Raw genomic sequence first — 14483 nt, forward strand, 5'->3', positions numbered from 1 at the left:
AAAAAAATTGTTGCACCTTAAATATGAAAATTTTATATAATTTTTTTTTTATTATCAAAATATGGCCAGAAGGTTCTTAATCTAGTTGAAGGAATGTGAAAATAAATTGAAATTTTAAATTATATAAATGGGTGATTAATTTATTGGAGATAATGATATAATTTAAATTAAAATGAAAATTTTAATTTTGAATTTTCAAAGAAATATTATAAAATAATTAATGAATAATTGAAATATGCATATGCTTGTTTATTTCTTATACAAAGCTATAATTGTAATTAGAGTTTAAATTGTGAAATATCTTTTATTTTCTAATACCCATTTTATTTCTGTGGGGCCAGAAAATCGGGTGGCCTCGGCCCACTTCAAACCAGGCCCAAATGGCTCACGCCGAGGACGACCTTGTCCTCAGTCGTCCGAAACCTCGGAAAAACACGAAGACCGCCTCACCACAGGACTCCTTGAATATCCGAGGAAGAGAAGGGCCCGGTGCCACGCGTCGGCGGCAGAAGCACGGCGAAGGAGCGAGCCCTGGGTGGACTGTCACCTCTGCATTGAATACGCTCACCTGACCCTCCTGGCCGCATTAATGGGGATGTAACCCCTTGACAGGGCAACATCGATCAGGGTGAACCACTTGAGCACGGATACGACCTTTGATGGGATAGACGGTCAGGGAGAAGGCCAATAGATGATCGACAGAAGGAAGAAGGAAGGGGGAGAGTGAGAGATATATAAGGAAGGGAAGCAAAGTATAACGGGGGGGAAAAAAAGGAGGAAAAACCTCATGGCCGAGGAGCATCCCCCAGTTGTAAATTATTCTAAATATTTTTCAATAAAAGAAAAGTAGTTCATGCTTCATGCATGCCGGCGAGCGCCTAAACCTTCGATCCACTCTCTACAAATTCATTGTTCTGGGTTCGTTGGGCCTGGGGGAAACCCATATCTTTTCTGCTACAAAAACTGACCCTACAATTGGCGCCGTCTGTGGGAAGGATTAGTGCGCTGGCCGGCGCAACAGGCGATCGTTCTAAGTAATCGTTCTACGGAAGATTGGTGGTGATGCAAAAAAAAAAAAAAAAAAAAAAAACTACCAAACAGACGTTGCAGAAAGATAAAAGTTCAAAGCAGAAGATCCAACAGAAACCAAAAAAAAAAAACTGCGCATTACTTTATTAAACAAAAAGTTACAATGTACAATCAGAGGCTCAGGCAGGCGTGTTTTAAAACTATTCCTACAAGCTAGTTCTACAATCAGAGGCCCAGGTAGACCCGTCCTAAAACTAGCTAGAGGGAAGTGTCAACCCATGCTCTTATTGGCATCAAGAGAATGGGAGAACTTGACAATAAGATGGGGGAAGGGGGCTGAGGCTGGCTTGCTTCAAGGCCACCAACAACTCTTTTCTCGGTGCGGCGGAGCTTGAACAAAGCGAGGAGCAGATGCAGGGGCACCGGGACGCCCTCCCCCGTGATGTTCCCTTGATTCTCTCCAATCCTTATGAGCGTTGGCCGTTGGAGACGGCAACGCTCGGGAACCAGCCATAACATGAGTTTGCGCGTCTCCTCCATCGGGGGTGCGCTCCGGGGAGAGACATTAGGTACTTCAGCAACATCCCTCCTGGCCACTGCGTACGGCACTGTCAGTGTTATGCCTAGACTCTGCCGCGCCGGAAGCCCAGTGGGGGCTGCGGTCACAACGGCTCTTGGCACGGATGTCCTCACACCCGCCCAAAGCCGCCCCATATCTGCCAACTCCAGTCACAATTCCGGCGGGTTATTAAAAAGGCTTGGGGAGCTGAAAGGCGTGTTTTCTGTTTGTGTTGGGAAGTTCATGGAGTATGGAAAAACCATCCCCCCGGAAAGCCTTATATAAAGGATGAAGGTTGGTGATAATTAATCCACACAGAATTCGAAGAGAGAGTTACCAGCAGGGCTAATAACGAACTACCAAATTCCAAGGGGACCGTAGACCGCTAGATTTGTGTTAATTCATGAGGACATTAATAAAGGCACGTCTCGTTCACCAAAACGTCAAGCGCGGAGCACGAACGGCCAAGGGACGCCTCGTAAATGAAAAAGATGGGGACTCGAGCTAGAGGCGAGATCAACGCCACGTGTAAGATCATAATCCGACCCAAGAAGGAATCGTCTCCAATAAAGCAGTCCGAGGACAAACCCCTCTATACAGAGAAATGGAAGCGTTAGACAGAACCAAGGCACTGCATGGTCCTCGGACTTAGGCCTATGGGGAAACTAACCGCTCAGCTATACCTGGGTACTAGACAGAACCAAGGTATTGCATGGTCCTCGGACTCAAACCTATGGGAAACTAGATACTTACAGAGAAATGAAAGCATTAGACAGAACCAAGGCACTGCATGGTCCTCGGACTCAGGCCTATGGGAAACTAACCGCTCAGCTATACCTGGGTACTAGACAGAACCAAGGTATTGCATGGTCCTCGACTCAAACCTATGGGAAACTAGATACTTACAGAGAAATGGAAGCTTAGACAGAACCAAGGCACTGCATGGTCCTCGACTCAGGCCTATGGGGAAACTAACCGCTCAGCTATACCTGGGTACTAGACAGAACCAAGGTATTGCATGGTCCTCGGACTCAAACCTATAGACAAACTAGATACTTAAGAGAAATGGAAGCGTTAGACAGAACCAAGTCATTGATGGTCCTCGGACTCAGGCCTTTGGGAAACTAACCGCTCAGCTATACCTGGGTACTAGACAGAACCAAGGTATTGCATGGTCCTCGGACTCAAACCTATGGGGAAACTAGATACTTACAGAGAAATGGAAGCGTTAGACAGAACCAAGGCATGCATGGTCCTCGGACTCAGGCCTATGGAGAAACTAACCGCTCAGCTATACCAGGGTACTAGACAGAACCAAGGTATTGCATGGTCCTCGGACTCAAACCTATGGGGAAATAGATACTTACAGAGAAATGGAAGCGTTAGACAGAACCAAGGCACTGCATGGTCCTCGAACTCAGGCCTATGGGAAACTAACCGCTCAGCTATACTGGGTACTAGACAGAACCAAGGTATTGCATGGTCCTCGACTCAAACTATGGGGAAACTAGATACTTACAGAGAAATAGGAAGCGTTAGACAGAAATCTCTCTGGATGCTCAAGTGGTTCACCCTGATCGATGTTGCCCTGTCAAGGGGTTACATCCCCATTAATGCGGCCAGGAGGGTCAGGTGAGCGTATTCAATGCAGAGGTGACAGTCCACCCAGGGCTCGCTCCTTCGCCGTGCTTCTGCCGCCGACGCGTGGCACCGGGCCCTTCTCTTCCTCGGATATTCAAGGAGTCCTGTGGTGAGGCGGTCTTCGTGTTTTTCCGAGGTTTCGGACGACTGAGGACAAGGTCGTCCTCGGCGTGAGCCATTTGGGCCTGGTTTGAAGTGGGCCGAGGCCACCCGATTTTCTGGCCCCACAGAAATAAAATGGGTATTAGAAAATAAAAGATATTTCACAATTTAAACTCTAATTACAATTATAGCTTTGTATAAGAAATAAACAAGCATATGCATATTTCAATTATTCATTAATTATTTTATAATATTTCTTTGAAAATTCAAAATTAAAATTTTCATTTTAATTTAAATTATATCATTATCTCCAATAAATTAATCACCCATTTATATAATTTAAAATTTCAATTTATTTTCACATTCCTTCAACTAGATTAAGAACCTTCTGGCCATATTTTGATAATAAAAAAAAAATTATATAAAATTTTCATATTTAAGGTGCAACAATTTTTTTTATTTTTTTTTAAGTTCAAAAAGCAGAAGAAATTTGATTAACCATGTGGGGAACAATGCAAATATCCTCATTTAGTGCATATTGCAATCTCACTTTTCCACCCATATTCGGGGCAACGAAGATCAGTAGGCCCATTTGAACAAGGACGGACACTCAACTCCATTGCTTTGACTTATCCACTTCACCAAGCCATAGAATATTCCACTCCATTACCACTTTTGCACCTTCCCACTTCCATCCCTATTTTCTATGATACAAAAATGGTTTACATCGATTTTCCTCATTTTACCAAACATAGAATAATCGTACAATGATAAAGAGTCGGATATGTAGGGATGATTTTATGCTCAGTACTCTCTATTTTGGCTTATAATGGCTTTTGAAGAGCCAAATATGAATGCTCTTAACTCCGTTTCCCCTTTATTTGAAGGATTCTTCACCAAATGACCCCTAAAATTGCAATTACAAGAACTATTGGGAACTGATCTGCAAAAAGTATATGCACAAATGTGATAAAGATATTACCCAACAGTCCAAACTCTGTTTAGGCAACATCTCCAATAATATATAAATCGCATCAGTCATGTTCCTGGAATTTCACACTTCACCACTACAGGACAAATGGTTAATTTTTCAGAAATAAGTATGAAATTAGCACTGGTACTCATTTTTCTCCTCTCTTCCTTTTCCTCACGGGCAAGTGAGTTCTTGATTTTGTATTTACCAACACATTCAAGCGTCTAATGGGTCAAGAAATCTCAGATCAAACAGTTAAACTATCCCACAAATTGACAGCAGTCTAGCCCATATCTTCCAGTGAAGAGTAGCCACAAGCAATCCATTATCAATTTCAGATAGCAAGGACTACGTTGCAATCTGAGGTGGCCATATTGAGATTATACATGTGAAATGAATCGTAACACAACCCATATAAATTAACAAACAGTTCAGCCAAGAGTGGCTGATCCTGGCAAAATCCTGTTGAGTTCATTTACGTCGTCTGTTTGTGACCAACTCTGGATTGCCTTTCCTCATCATGGCTACAAACTCATCATAATTAATTCTTCCATCCTGCAATACAATTTCGGTGTTGCGAACTATTAGTCATCGAAAACTATGGACTTCTACAGTTTGTTGGGACAGAATATAAAGTTATGAAAGCGATTTGGATAAGTAATATTGGGCTGTTACGAAATTAAATGGGTTTAGAGAGTCACAGGATTTGTTTTTGCGGCAAAGAATTTTATCTTCTTGTGCTATACAAATTTAAAATCTCCTATGGATACATTGCTTTTAAAAAACATAATCATTAATGTAACATATCAAGTGTTTTCTGGATTAAAATTAACAGCCAGGATTACACTTGTCAGAACACATCAGAAGTCAAAGGGCGTATATTTGCCTCCTTTGTAGGTACACCTAGCTTCGTGCTTGCAAAAAAAACTAAAGGCTCTAAAAGAGGACATTGTGCAATGAAATCGCCAAGAGGTTTGGTAATGTAGTGCGTCAAAAGAAGCAATTACTGGAGGAGTTGAAAACATTAGATGCTAAGGAAGGGGATTATGGTCTCTCCAATGGGGAGAAATGTTATAGGGCAGAGTTGAGGTCCCAGGTGGTGCATCTTCTCTCCTTGGAAGAAATTTCCTGAAGACAAAAATCTAGGATGTTATGTATCAAGGAAGGGGATAATAACACCAAGTTTTTCCACAAAATAGCTAACTCCCATAGAAGGTTTAATCATCTAAGGACCTTGGAGGTGGATGGGGTGGTTTTTGAGGAGGTTTCCAAGGTAACTAATTAAGTTGTACAATTTTATAAAAATTTGTACAAGGAGACTGAGGGGTGGAGACCTTTCGTGGAGGGTTTGGAATTTGATTGTATTGGGAATACGGAGATGGTTTGGCTTAAAAGAAAGTTTGAGAGAGAGGAGATACTTCAAGTTGTAAGTGACTTGGAAGGGGACAAAACTCCAAGTCCAGATGGGTTTACTATGGCATTCTACCATCATTGTTGGAGGGTAGTGGAGAAAGACATCTTAGCGGTCTTTGAAGACTTTTTCCAACATTGTAAGTTCGAAAAAATCCCTTAATGCTACCTTCATTGCATTAATTCCCAAAAAGAATTATGCCTCTAATATTAGAGATTTCCGTCCTATTAGCTTGGCAGGGAGTGTGTATAAAATCTTGGCTAAGGTCTTAGCAAATCGTTTGAGAGTAGTTTTAGATCAGTTAATCTCTGAGAATCGGAATAGCTTTGTGGGTGGGAGACAAATACTTGACTCAGTTCTTATTGCTAATGAGTGTGTGGATAGCTGAAAGAAGAGTAGGGTTCCTGGAGTCATTTGTAAGCTCGATATGGAAAAAGCCTACGATCATGTGAATTGGGAGGCTTTGCTGCATTTGTTAAATAGGATGGGCTTTGGAGTGAAGTGTTGTAGGTGGATCCGTACTTGCATATCCACAATTCAGTTCTCTGTTTTGATTAATGGGTCTCCAACTAATTTCTTTGGTAGTTCAAAGGGTTTAAGACAAGGGGATCCGCTATCTTCTTTGCTGTTTCTGATCATGATGGAGGTGTTTAGTAAGATGTTGAGAAGAGTGGAGGGAGCTGGTTTGATCCGTGGTTTTAATCTTGAGGGTAGGAGGGATGGTGGGGAACGTGTTTCACATCTTTTGTTTGCAGATGATACTATCCTATTTTGTGGTGCAGATGTGGAGCAAATTCTTCATATTCAGTTGTTGTTACTTAGTTTTCAGGCAGTAATAGGTTTAAAGGTTAATGTGCATAAGAGTGAAATGGTTCCAATAGGGGAGGTTGTTGATGTGCATGCCCTGGCTGAAATTTTGGAATGCAAAGTTGGAACTTTGCCTATGTCGTATCTTGGCATGCCGTTGGGGGCTTCACACAATTCCCCTTCAATTTGGAATCTAGTATTGGAAAAAATTGAGCAGAAATTAACTGGGTGGAAGAAGTTGTATTTGTCCAAGGAGGGTTCGTTTGATGTTACTCGAGTACGCTATTTAGTCTTCCGACTTACTTTCTTTCGTTATTCACAATTCCTACTCATGTGGCTAATAAAATTGAAAAGTTGCAAAGGGATTTTCTATGGGGTGATAGCAAGGTTCATTTGGTAGGATGGGATAAAGTTTTTGTGCCTATAGCCAATGGTGGCTTGGGGATAAGGAAACTTACTACCTTTAATAAGGCTTTATTGGGAAAATGGTTGTAGCAATTTGGGAAGGAAGAGGATCGGTTATGGAGGATGGTGGTAGCTTCAAAATATGCAGAAGATTGGGGGGGATGGACCTCAAAGCTGGGGAGGAGAGTTCATGGGTGAGGTTTGTGGAGAGGTATTCGCATGGGATGGGAGGATTTCAGCAAAAATTGTCAGTTTGTTGTCGGGTTGGGGAATAGAGTGAGGTTTTGGCAAGATGGGTGGTATGGGGATCAACCCTTTCAATTGGCATTTCCAAGCCTGCATGGTATTGCCATTGATAAGGAGGTTTCTGTTGAAGCTTCTTTGCTAAGGCAGGGGGCGGAGGAGAGAAGAATTTGGGATGTACAATTTATTAGAGATTTTAATTATTGGAAGATGGATGAAGGGCTGCATTTTCTTCGTATATTGGGAGCCAATACTCCTCCTATGGATGTTGGAGACCGGATGAGATGGAAATTGAAGCCTAATGGGGTTTTTGACATTTGGTCGTATTATAACAAATTAAGGGATTCTCCCTCAACTGTCTTTCCTTGGAAAGCTATTTGGAGAGCAAAGGCCCCTAGGCGAGTTTCTTTTTTAGTTTGGTGTGTAGTTTAGAATAAGATCCTAACGGGAGATAACTTGAGATTAAGGAGATTGGATTTTGTGGATTGGTGCATTATGTGCTGTCATTGTGGAGAGACGGTTGACTACTTACTTCATTGTGAGATGGCTTGTCGGTTATGGAGCTTTGTCTTTATAACTTTTGACTTGTCTTGGGTTATACCTAGATCGATTCCAGACTTGCTTTTTGGCTGGTGGAATTGGCTGGGAAGCATTCGTCTCAGATTTGGAACTTAGTCCTGTTGTGCATCCTATGGTGTATTTGGAAGGAACAGAATTGGAGGACTTTTGAGGATTTGGATAGCTCCAGTGATCAAATGCTTGTTTCTTTTAGTGGAACTCTTTTTGATTGGTCTCGGGCATGGGGACTCATGTCTAGTGAGTCCCTCCCATCTTTTCTTTGCTTCCATTATCTTTTGTAATTTTTCTGTTGTTTGGTTTTCTTTTAAGTTTTTCTCTGTTTTCCTATTCTTGTATTTTCTAGGTTTGCTCCATGTTCTTCATGCATAGAGTAGCATTTCATATATATATATATATCATTCTTACTTATAAAAAAAAAAAGGATACACACTCCATTAATCAAATTGCTTATCTTTATTTTCATCCATGCACATATGTTATTCTCCAATGTCTGATTATAATTGACACAATGAAAAATGATAGACAGAATCAAGAGGAAAGAAGAAACATACGTTGTCTGTGTCAACTTCTGCTATGATCTCCTTAATCGTTTTCTCATCTCCCATATTATACTTCTTAAGCGCAGACTCTAACTCTTCCATTGTGATGTACCTAAAATTAGAAGCAAGGAACAGAAAACCAAGATGAAATACCCATGTTGACGTCAAAATAAGGAATGAGAAACTGTGGTAAGTACATTAGAGATAAGAATAAAAGGATGATTACCCGCTCCTGTCCTTGTCAAAATACTCGAAAGCTTTGTATAAATGTTCCTCTTTTTCCACTCTATTCATGTGCATGGTAGCTGTTATAAACTCAAGGTAATCAATTGTCCCATTTCCATCCACATCAGCCTGAGAAAGCAATAATGCACTTTATATTAGTAGAACTAGAACTAGAAACTCATTCATCAAGATGAGATTTCCATATGCATTTCATATATTTAAGGCAGACATAAAAACCAGCTCTTAAAAATGAAACTATAATAATACAATCAATAGCTGTTTCCACATCTTGTATGCAGGTTCATAAATGGTCACAATTGTGGCATACATGAAATGAATATGTTTTCAGCAGTATTGTGTGATCGAATATGCCAGTGAATCAGGAATCATGCCCCTGAAAATGAAGATAACTACAACTAGGATGCAAAAGCTGGATGAGATGCAATGGCACGGACAAAAAAGGATATATATATTTCATTTGTGGAAATCAAGACAAAGTGCTAATGGAGAATTTTATATATATAAGTAAAGCACTAAGGGAAAAATATAAATTTAACTTTAACGGTTTAGCCATGAAATGGACACCAAAATCGATAAAGAGGTGATTCATCTACTTGAAGGCACCAGATGTGTAGGAGAAATGCCAAATGTATATAGATCCAATCATCCAAGCTATAAGAAAAAAATAAAATACCCTAGGATTCAACAAAATATTCTGACACACAATTGTATAAAAATTGAATACAGTAGCAAGCCTAAGTATTTGGTTAAGGCCTTTATGAGTTAACCATACTCTGAATTTATACACACGAAACTTTTCATCTATTGTCACTAAAAATGGATATAGAATGCATAATGGTGTCATCCAACAAAATATATTTCTCCATCTTATGAATTAAGTAAATTTTTAATCCTACTAGTTTCCAGATTCTGTGCAAAGATGCCAGGAGCCAAGAATGTCATCCACATCAGTGGCCAAAAAGTTGAAAATTTTGGACTTAATATTAATTGATAAAAGGCTAAGGCTCAAAGAGCACAATAACGGCCATCCAAACATTCACAGTAATTTTATAGGAATGAGGGTAAATAATTAAAGGTGCCATTAAGCTCAAGCAGAAAATAAAAGAGACCAGAGATATTACCGCTTCCATCAACTGCTTCACTTCGGACTCAGAAAGCTTGGTACCCAGTTTTGGAAGACCAGCTTTCAACTCTTCGTAAGTGATTGTTCCACTGTTATCTGTATCCATAGATTTAAACATTTCCTTCAATCCCTCAATTTCTTCTTCAGAAAGATTTTCTGCAATTACCTGAAGAAAACAAAGAAATTTTTAGACCATGAAAGACTGGATGATGATGTCTTCTTTTCTTCTTCTTCTTCTTCTTCTTTTTTTTTTTTTTTTTTTTTTTTGTGTGTGTGTGTGTGTTGGGGGGGTGTGGGGGGTTGCATTGGGGGTACTCTTCCACTCTGATCAGTTGGAAGTAGAAATGCTCATGCCATGGGAGATGTTCACATGCAGTTTGACCGTTTGAGAAAGTACATTTTTCTTGTTCATAAATATATTGTCCAGTTTGGTTTTTGGGGGGAAAAAATATATATTTTTCTTTGGGGAAGATGAAGTAGTACTTTCCTATCAAAAAGATGTTACTGATGACTGTTTTCTTTATGAGTAAAAATTACCGATGACTATAAAGATCATGTTAAAAGATATTCTCACCTTTAGAGCTACTTTTTTGAGCTTGTTCATTGCCCTGAATTGTTTCATTCTAGTTAAAACGGCAATATCAAGAGGCTTATCGGATGCATCCCCATCTACTCTCATCCATGGATGATCTGCATTGCATTTTCAGTGTGTGAGCATCATCTCTAATTTATAGAATGCAAGAAATTCTTAGCATATCTTTAAGTAAGGACATATAGAGCAACAAGCTAGGACACACAAATGCAATAATGCTTTTCTCTCTTTCTTCCCCTTCTGTTGGCTAGGAAAATGCTTGCATGTACTTCTAAGGGGATACACAACTTGATATAGTCTTAGAATTTGAGAAGACACCATCAGTGTTAGTAAAAGTGTCGGGCGCTCTTAAGTGCAAGGGCCTCCTAGAGCCTAGGAGCAAAGCGCAAGTGCATGGTTGATTGAAGTGAAGCACACATTTTTTTAAAAATAATTTGATAATTTGAAAATAATTATTAATGGGTAATACAACAATCAAGTGATCAAAAAATCATATAAATTGAAACAAAAAATTTTATATAATTCATATAACATTTATATAAGCCCATCCTTTTGCAATTTTACCCCAAAAATTGCAAGCCAAGTCATTTTAATTTTTTGGATAAGCTAGATACGAGTACTTCCGTCAATATCCTTTCATGAATCTCTGGTAGCCATAACGTGCTATGACTAATTACTAATATTAGTTAATAATTAAACCACTTAATAAGTATAAGAAAATAAGAATTAGTCAATATATACAATCAATGGTGGACTGAGGAGTAATTGTGGGCCCAAATGGGTCTTATACAAGTGTATAGCAGCACTCCATAAATTGAATTTATATACCAAAGCAATGGTATATATCAATAGTGTTAAGATCCTGTGGCTACAATTAAGTTTTTTTTTTTTTTTTTTTGAAAAATATAAAAAGCGTGCTTCAAAAAGCACAAAAAGGTGCACTTCTTTGAATGCGCCTCGCTTTAGAGGTGAAAAGAGCTTGAGCTTTGGTGCTTCGCCCTTAAGCGCGCTTTTACCAACATTGCACACTATATTTCCTTTCCCAACCCTAATTCATGTCTAGACAATCTTTTACAATTAAAACTTACGAAGAACTTCAACTGCTGAAAGCCGCTCTTTAGGATCAGCTCGTAACATTTTCTTCACAAGATCTTTGGCACTACTCGATATGGAAGGCCAAGGATCAGATGAGAAATCAATATGTCCTCGAAGAATAGCATCAAAGATACCTTGTTCATTCTCTGCGTATGCAAGAAAAAGTAAAGTGAGAATGCACTGTTGAGCTGCCTCCAAGAACTGTTTACAAATTGATCTGCAAATGGGTATTAAAACTGAAATCATCATTACAAATTCACAACAAGGGTTTTTTTTTTTTTTGTGGGGGCCATACACAATCATCTGTGCTGAATATTGGCTTATCATTCATTACCTACTAGTTTGGTCATGTTTCACTGCACAAATGGAATTTGAAACTCAAAGCATAAAATCCATCTTGTTTTGGGTTTCTTATTCATTATGGACAAAAACCATACCTCCCCAGAAAGGTGGGACTCCACTAAGCAGAATGTATAGTATCACTCCAGCACTCCAAATATCAGCTTCAGCTCCATAATTTCGGCGCAACACCTCAGGTGCTACATAGTATGCACTTCCGACCAGATCTTTAAATACATTTCCTGCACTCACGCATGCATAAACAGTGAAGCTCTGATCCATCAACATAAGCCTCAAAATAAACTTCTACAGAAAAATCCTGTAATGTCCAAAGCTTCATAGCACATGCTTTCAAATCATGTGAGTGAATACTAAAAGAAAAAAACTATAATGACCAATGCAAACAACTAAATTTTTTACTAAACTACACTGTTAGCCCTTGAAGTTTGGGGATGTTTTCATTTTGACCCTTTACATTTCAAAATTTTCATTTTGGCCATTCATGTTTGATTCTAGTTTCATATTGGCACTTCCATCCATTATGTTAGTAATTTGACTGCCAAGTGCCAAATAAGTTGCGTCTATTAAAGCCATGTCAACCATATAGTGAGCGTTTGGGCTGGGCGTCCGCGTCTCTCAGTCTGCGTTTTCAGAAATTTTTTTTTCTTCCCTGCGCATGAACAGTACAATCACATGGATGTACTGTGCAGGGAACAATTTTTACTGTAGCAGTACTGTAGCGTCACTGTTTATGTATTTAAAAATATTAAAAATGGGACCCACGGTACTATTTACACATTTTAAAATTATTTTATTACAGTGTGTTCAGTTTTCAGTTTTCAGTTTTAGCAACAATAAGTTCAATCCAAACGGACCCATAATGCCAATTGTCACCTGATTACTAACGGAAATGGATGGCAAGGCCAAAATGAAAATGGAAGTGGATGGAAATGCCAAACTTTAAGGACCAAAAGTGTACTTTAGTCTGAATTTTGCCTTGCAGATTTGTATCCTAAGTGTATACAGTGAGATTGACGGAACCAAACATGCAAGGAATTAAAATGCATCAAAATTGTTGTCATTTGCAGTTACTAAAAAAAGGTAAAGCCGTGAAGATTTCCCCTCCAATAAGCATAGCTCTTACTATCTTAATTCTCCACCTCAAGGCATAACCACAATTACTCCACTCACATCCTATTGAATTATAATAAACCATCAATCCTATGACATATCATCACTATAACCATAGCGACCTCCATTGCATTGTTGCTGTCAATCCCAAACTTCTTGGTTTTATATTGCTATTCATCCCCAAAGACCAAAACTAATTGGGAATGGCACATAGTTAAAGATTCGATATGTGGGATCCAAAATTGAGTGAAGACAGGTTTCAAACTCAGTTCCACCTGCTCCAATACTGAGATGAACTACTACTTGACGCTTAAATAAAAAACTCTAAGACACATTTTCTCAATTTTCTTAGTCCCAAAGAATCCAATATACAATACCAAAAACCCTTCCCATATCTAATGAGACATTTTTTTCAATAAACACATCATAAAAACAACCAAACATTCAACGACTCTTACTCATTATTCACAAATTAAATAAGGAAAGATCACCCATACTGAACTAAACTTAGTCTAGTATTCGTTGTTTTCAAATTCCAATATCCAATTCCTAATTCCTAAACTCATAAAAACCTCAATTTCAGATTCTCAAACATTTTCTCAGCAACCAAAAAAACAAACTCACCTGGCTTGAAAAAGACGGAGAGACCAAAATCCGTAGCCTTAAGAGGCGAATCCTCATCTTTACTCAGCAACAAAAAATTCTCAGGCTTCAAGTCTCTATGCATCACTCCCATCGAATGACAGTTATGCACAACAGTCACGATCTGCCTACAAAGCCCGGCCGCCGCTCGCTCAGAATAATGCCCCTTCGCAATAATCCGATCGAAAAGCTCTCCACCGGCACACAGCTCCATCACCAAATTCACCGAGTGCCGATCCTCATACGCGCCTTTAAGCTCCACAATGTTACGGTGCCCAGTGAGATGGTGCATGATCTGAACCTCGCGCTTCACGTCTTCGATGTCGTCTCGGTTGATTAGCTTCCGAGTCGCGATTGACTTGCACGCGAATTTCTCGCCGGTGTCCTTGTGGGTGACCAAGTAGGTCACGCCGAATTGGCCTCGGCCGAGCTCGCGGCCGAATGTGTATGAAGACCGTACATCCTCCATGGGCCGGCCCAAGACCCGGCCCAGTGTTGGGGGAGTTTGGGAGGTGGTGGTGGGGGTGGGCGGGATGATGTTGATGTTGATGTTGCTGTTGGCGGCGGTGTTTTGGGCCCGGTGGTGGGTTGGGCCGTCGTGGTCGGTGGTGGTGGTGTCAGTGGGAAGTTGGGATTGGGCGGAGGGGTAGCCACTGCAGTTACCCATATTTTGTGTGTTTTGGTCAATGGGAGGGAGACTAGTGAGTTGAAGTGAAGGAGCTGTGTCTGTGAGAGTTTTGTGTTGACATTCGTGTTATGGATGTGCAGGCTGTAGACGTGGGGCCTGTCTAAATGGTTGCTTTAAATGACTTAAGGAGAAAGTTTCTTTGCAACCTGGGTTGAATAATTTCTCTTCAACTTGTGACGTGTCCCTCTCTAATAATGACCCCTCACCACTCACTAAGACCTAAATTCAACAGTTGAGGTAAATATAGTGCAGTCCATTAATGGAGAGTGGCTAACATGAGTTAATGGTTAAATTTGGGCCTTAGTGGGTGGAAGAGGTGTCATTATTAGAGAAGGACAC

General features: G+C 39.9%; 1 protein-coding gene across 1 annotated transcript; it reads right to left on the bottom strand.

The window, feature by feature from the left end:
• Nucleotides 1-4288: 4288 nt before the first annotated feature.
• On the bottom strand, nucleotides 4289-14243 carry LOC112028073 (calcium-dependent protein kinase 1). Its single transcript, XM_024060733.2, has 8 exons — nucleotides 13439-14243; nucleotides 11782-11925; nucleotides 11338-11490; nucleotides 10232-10347; nucleotides 9656-9823; nucleotides 8515-8642; nucleotides 8301-8400; nucleotides 4289-4859 (listed from the first exon to the last, which is right to left on the bottom strand). The coding sequence occupies exons 1-8, from the start codon at nucleotides 14121-14123 to the stop codon at nucleotides 4776-4778; spliced, it is 1578 nt and encodes a 525-aa protein (XP_023916501.1). The 5' UTR covers nucleotides 14124-14243; the 3' UTR covers nucleotides 4289-4775.
• Between the last annotated feature and the right edge of the window lie 240 nt (nucleotides 14244-14483).

The sequence above is a fragment of the Quercus suber genome, unplaced genomic scaffold (assembly GCF_002906115.3).
Source record: "Quercus suber isolate HL8 unplaced genomic scaffold, Cork oak 2.0 scaffold_118, whole genome shotgun sequence".
Lineage (NCBI taxonomy): Eukaryota > Viridiplantae > Streptophyta > Magnoliopsida > Fagales > Fagaceae > Quercus > Quercus suber.

What these genes read in the sequence shown, in the direction of transcription:
- LOC112028073 (XM_024060733.2), bottom strand. Translation starts at nt 14,123, where the DNA reads ATGGGTAACTGCAGTGGCTACCCCTCCGCCCAATCCCAACTTCCCACT. An exon ending in AGTCCCACCTTTCTGGGGAG is followed by an intron (nt 11,491 to 11,781) that starts GTATGGTTTTTG and finishes TTGCATACGCAG; the next exon opens with AGAATGAACAAGGTATCTTT. An exon ending in TGAAGCAGTTGATGGAAGCG is followed by an intron (nt 8,643 to 9,655) that starts GTAATATCTCTG and finishes TTGCTTTCTCAG; the next exon opens with GCTGATGTGGATGGAAATGG.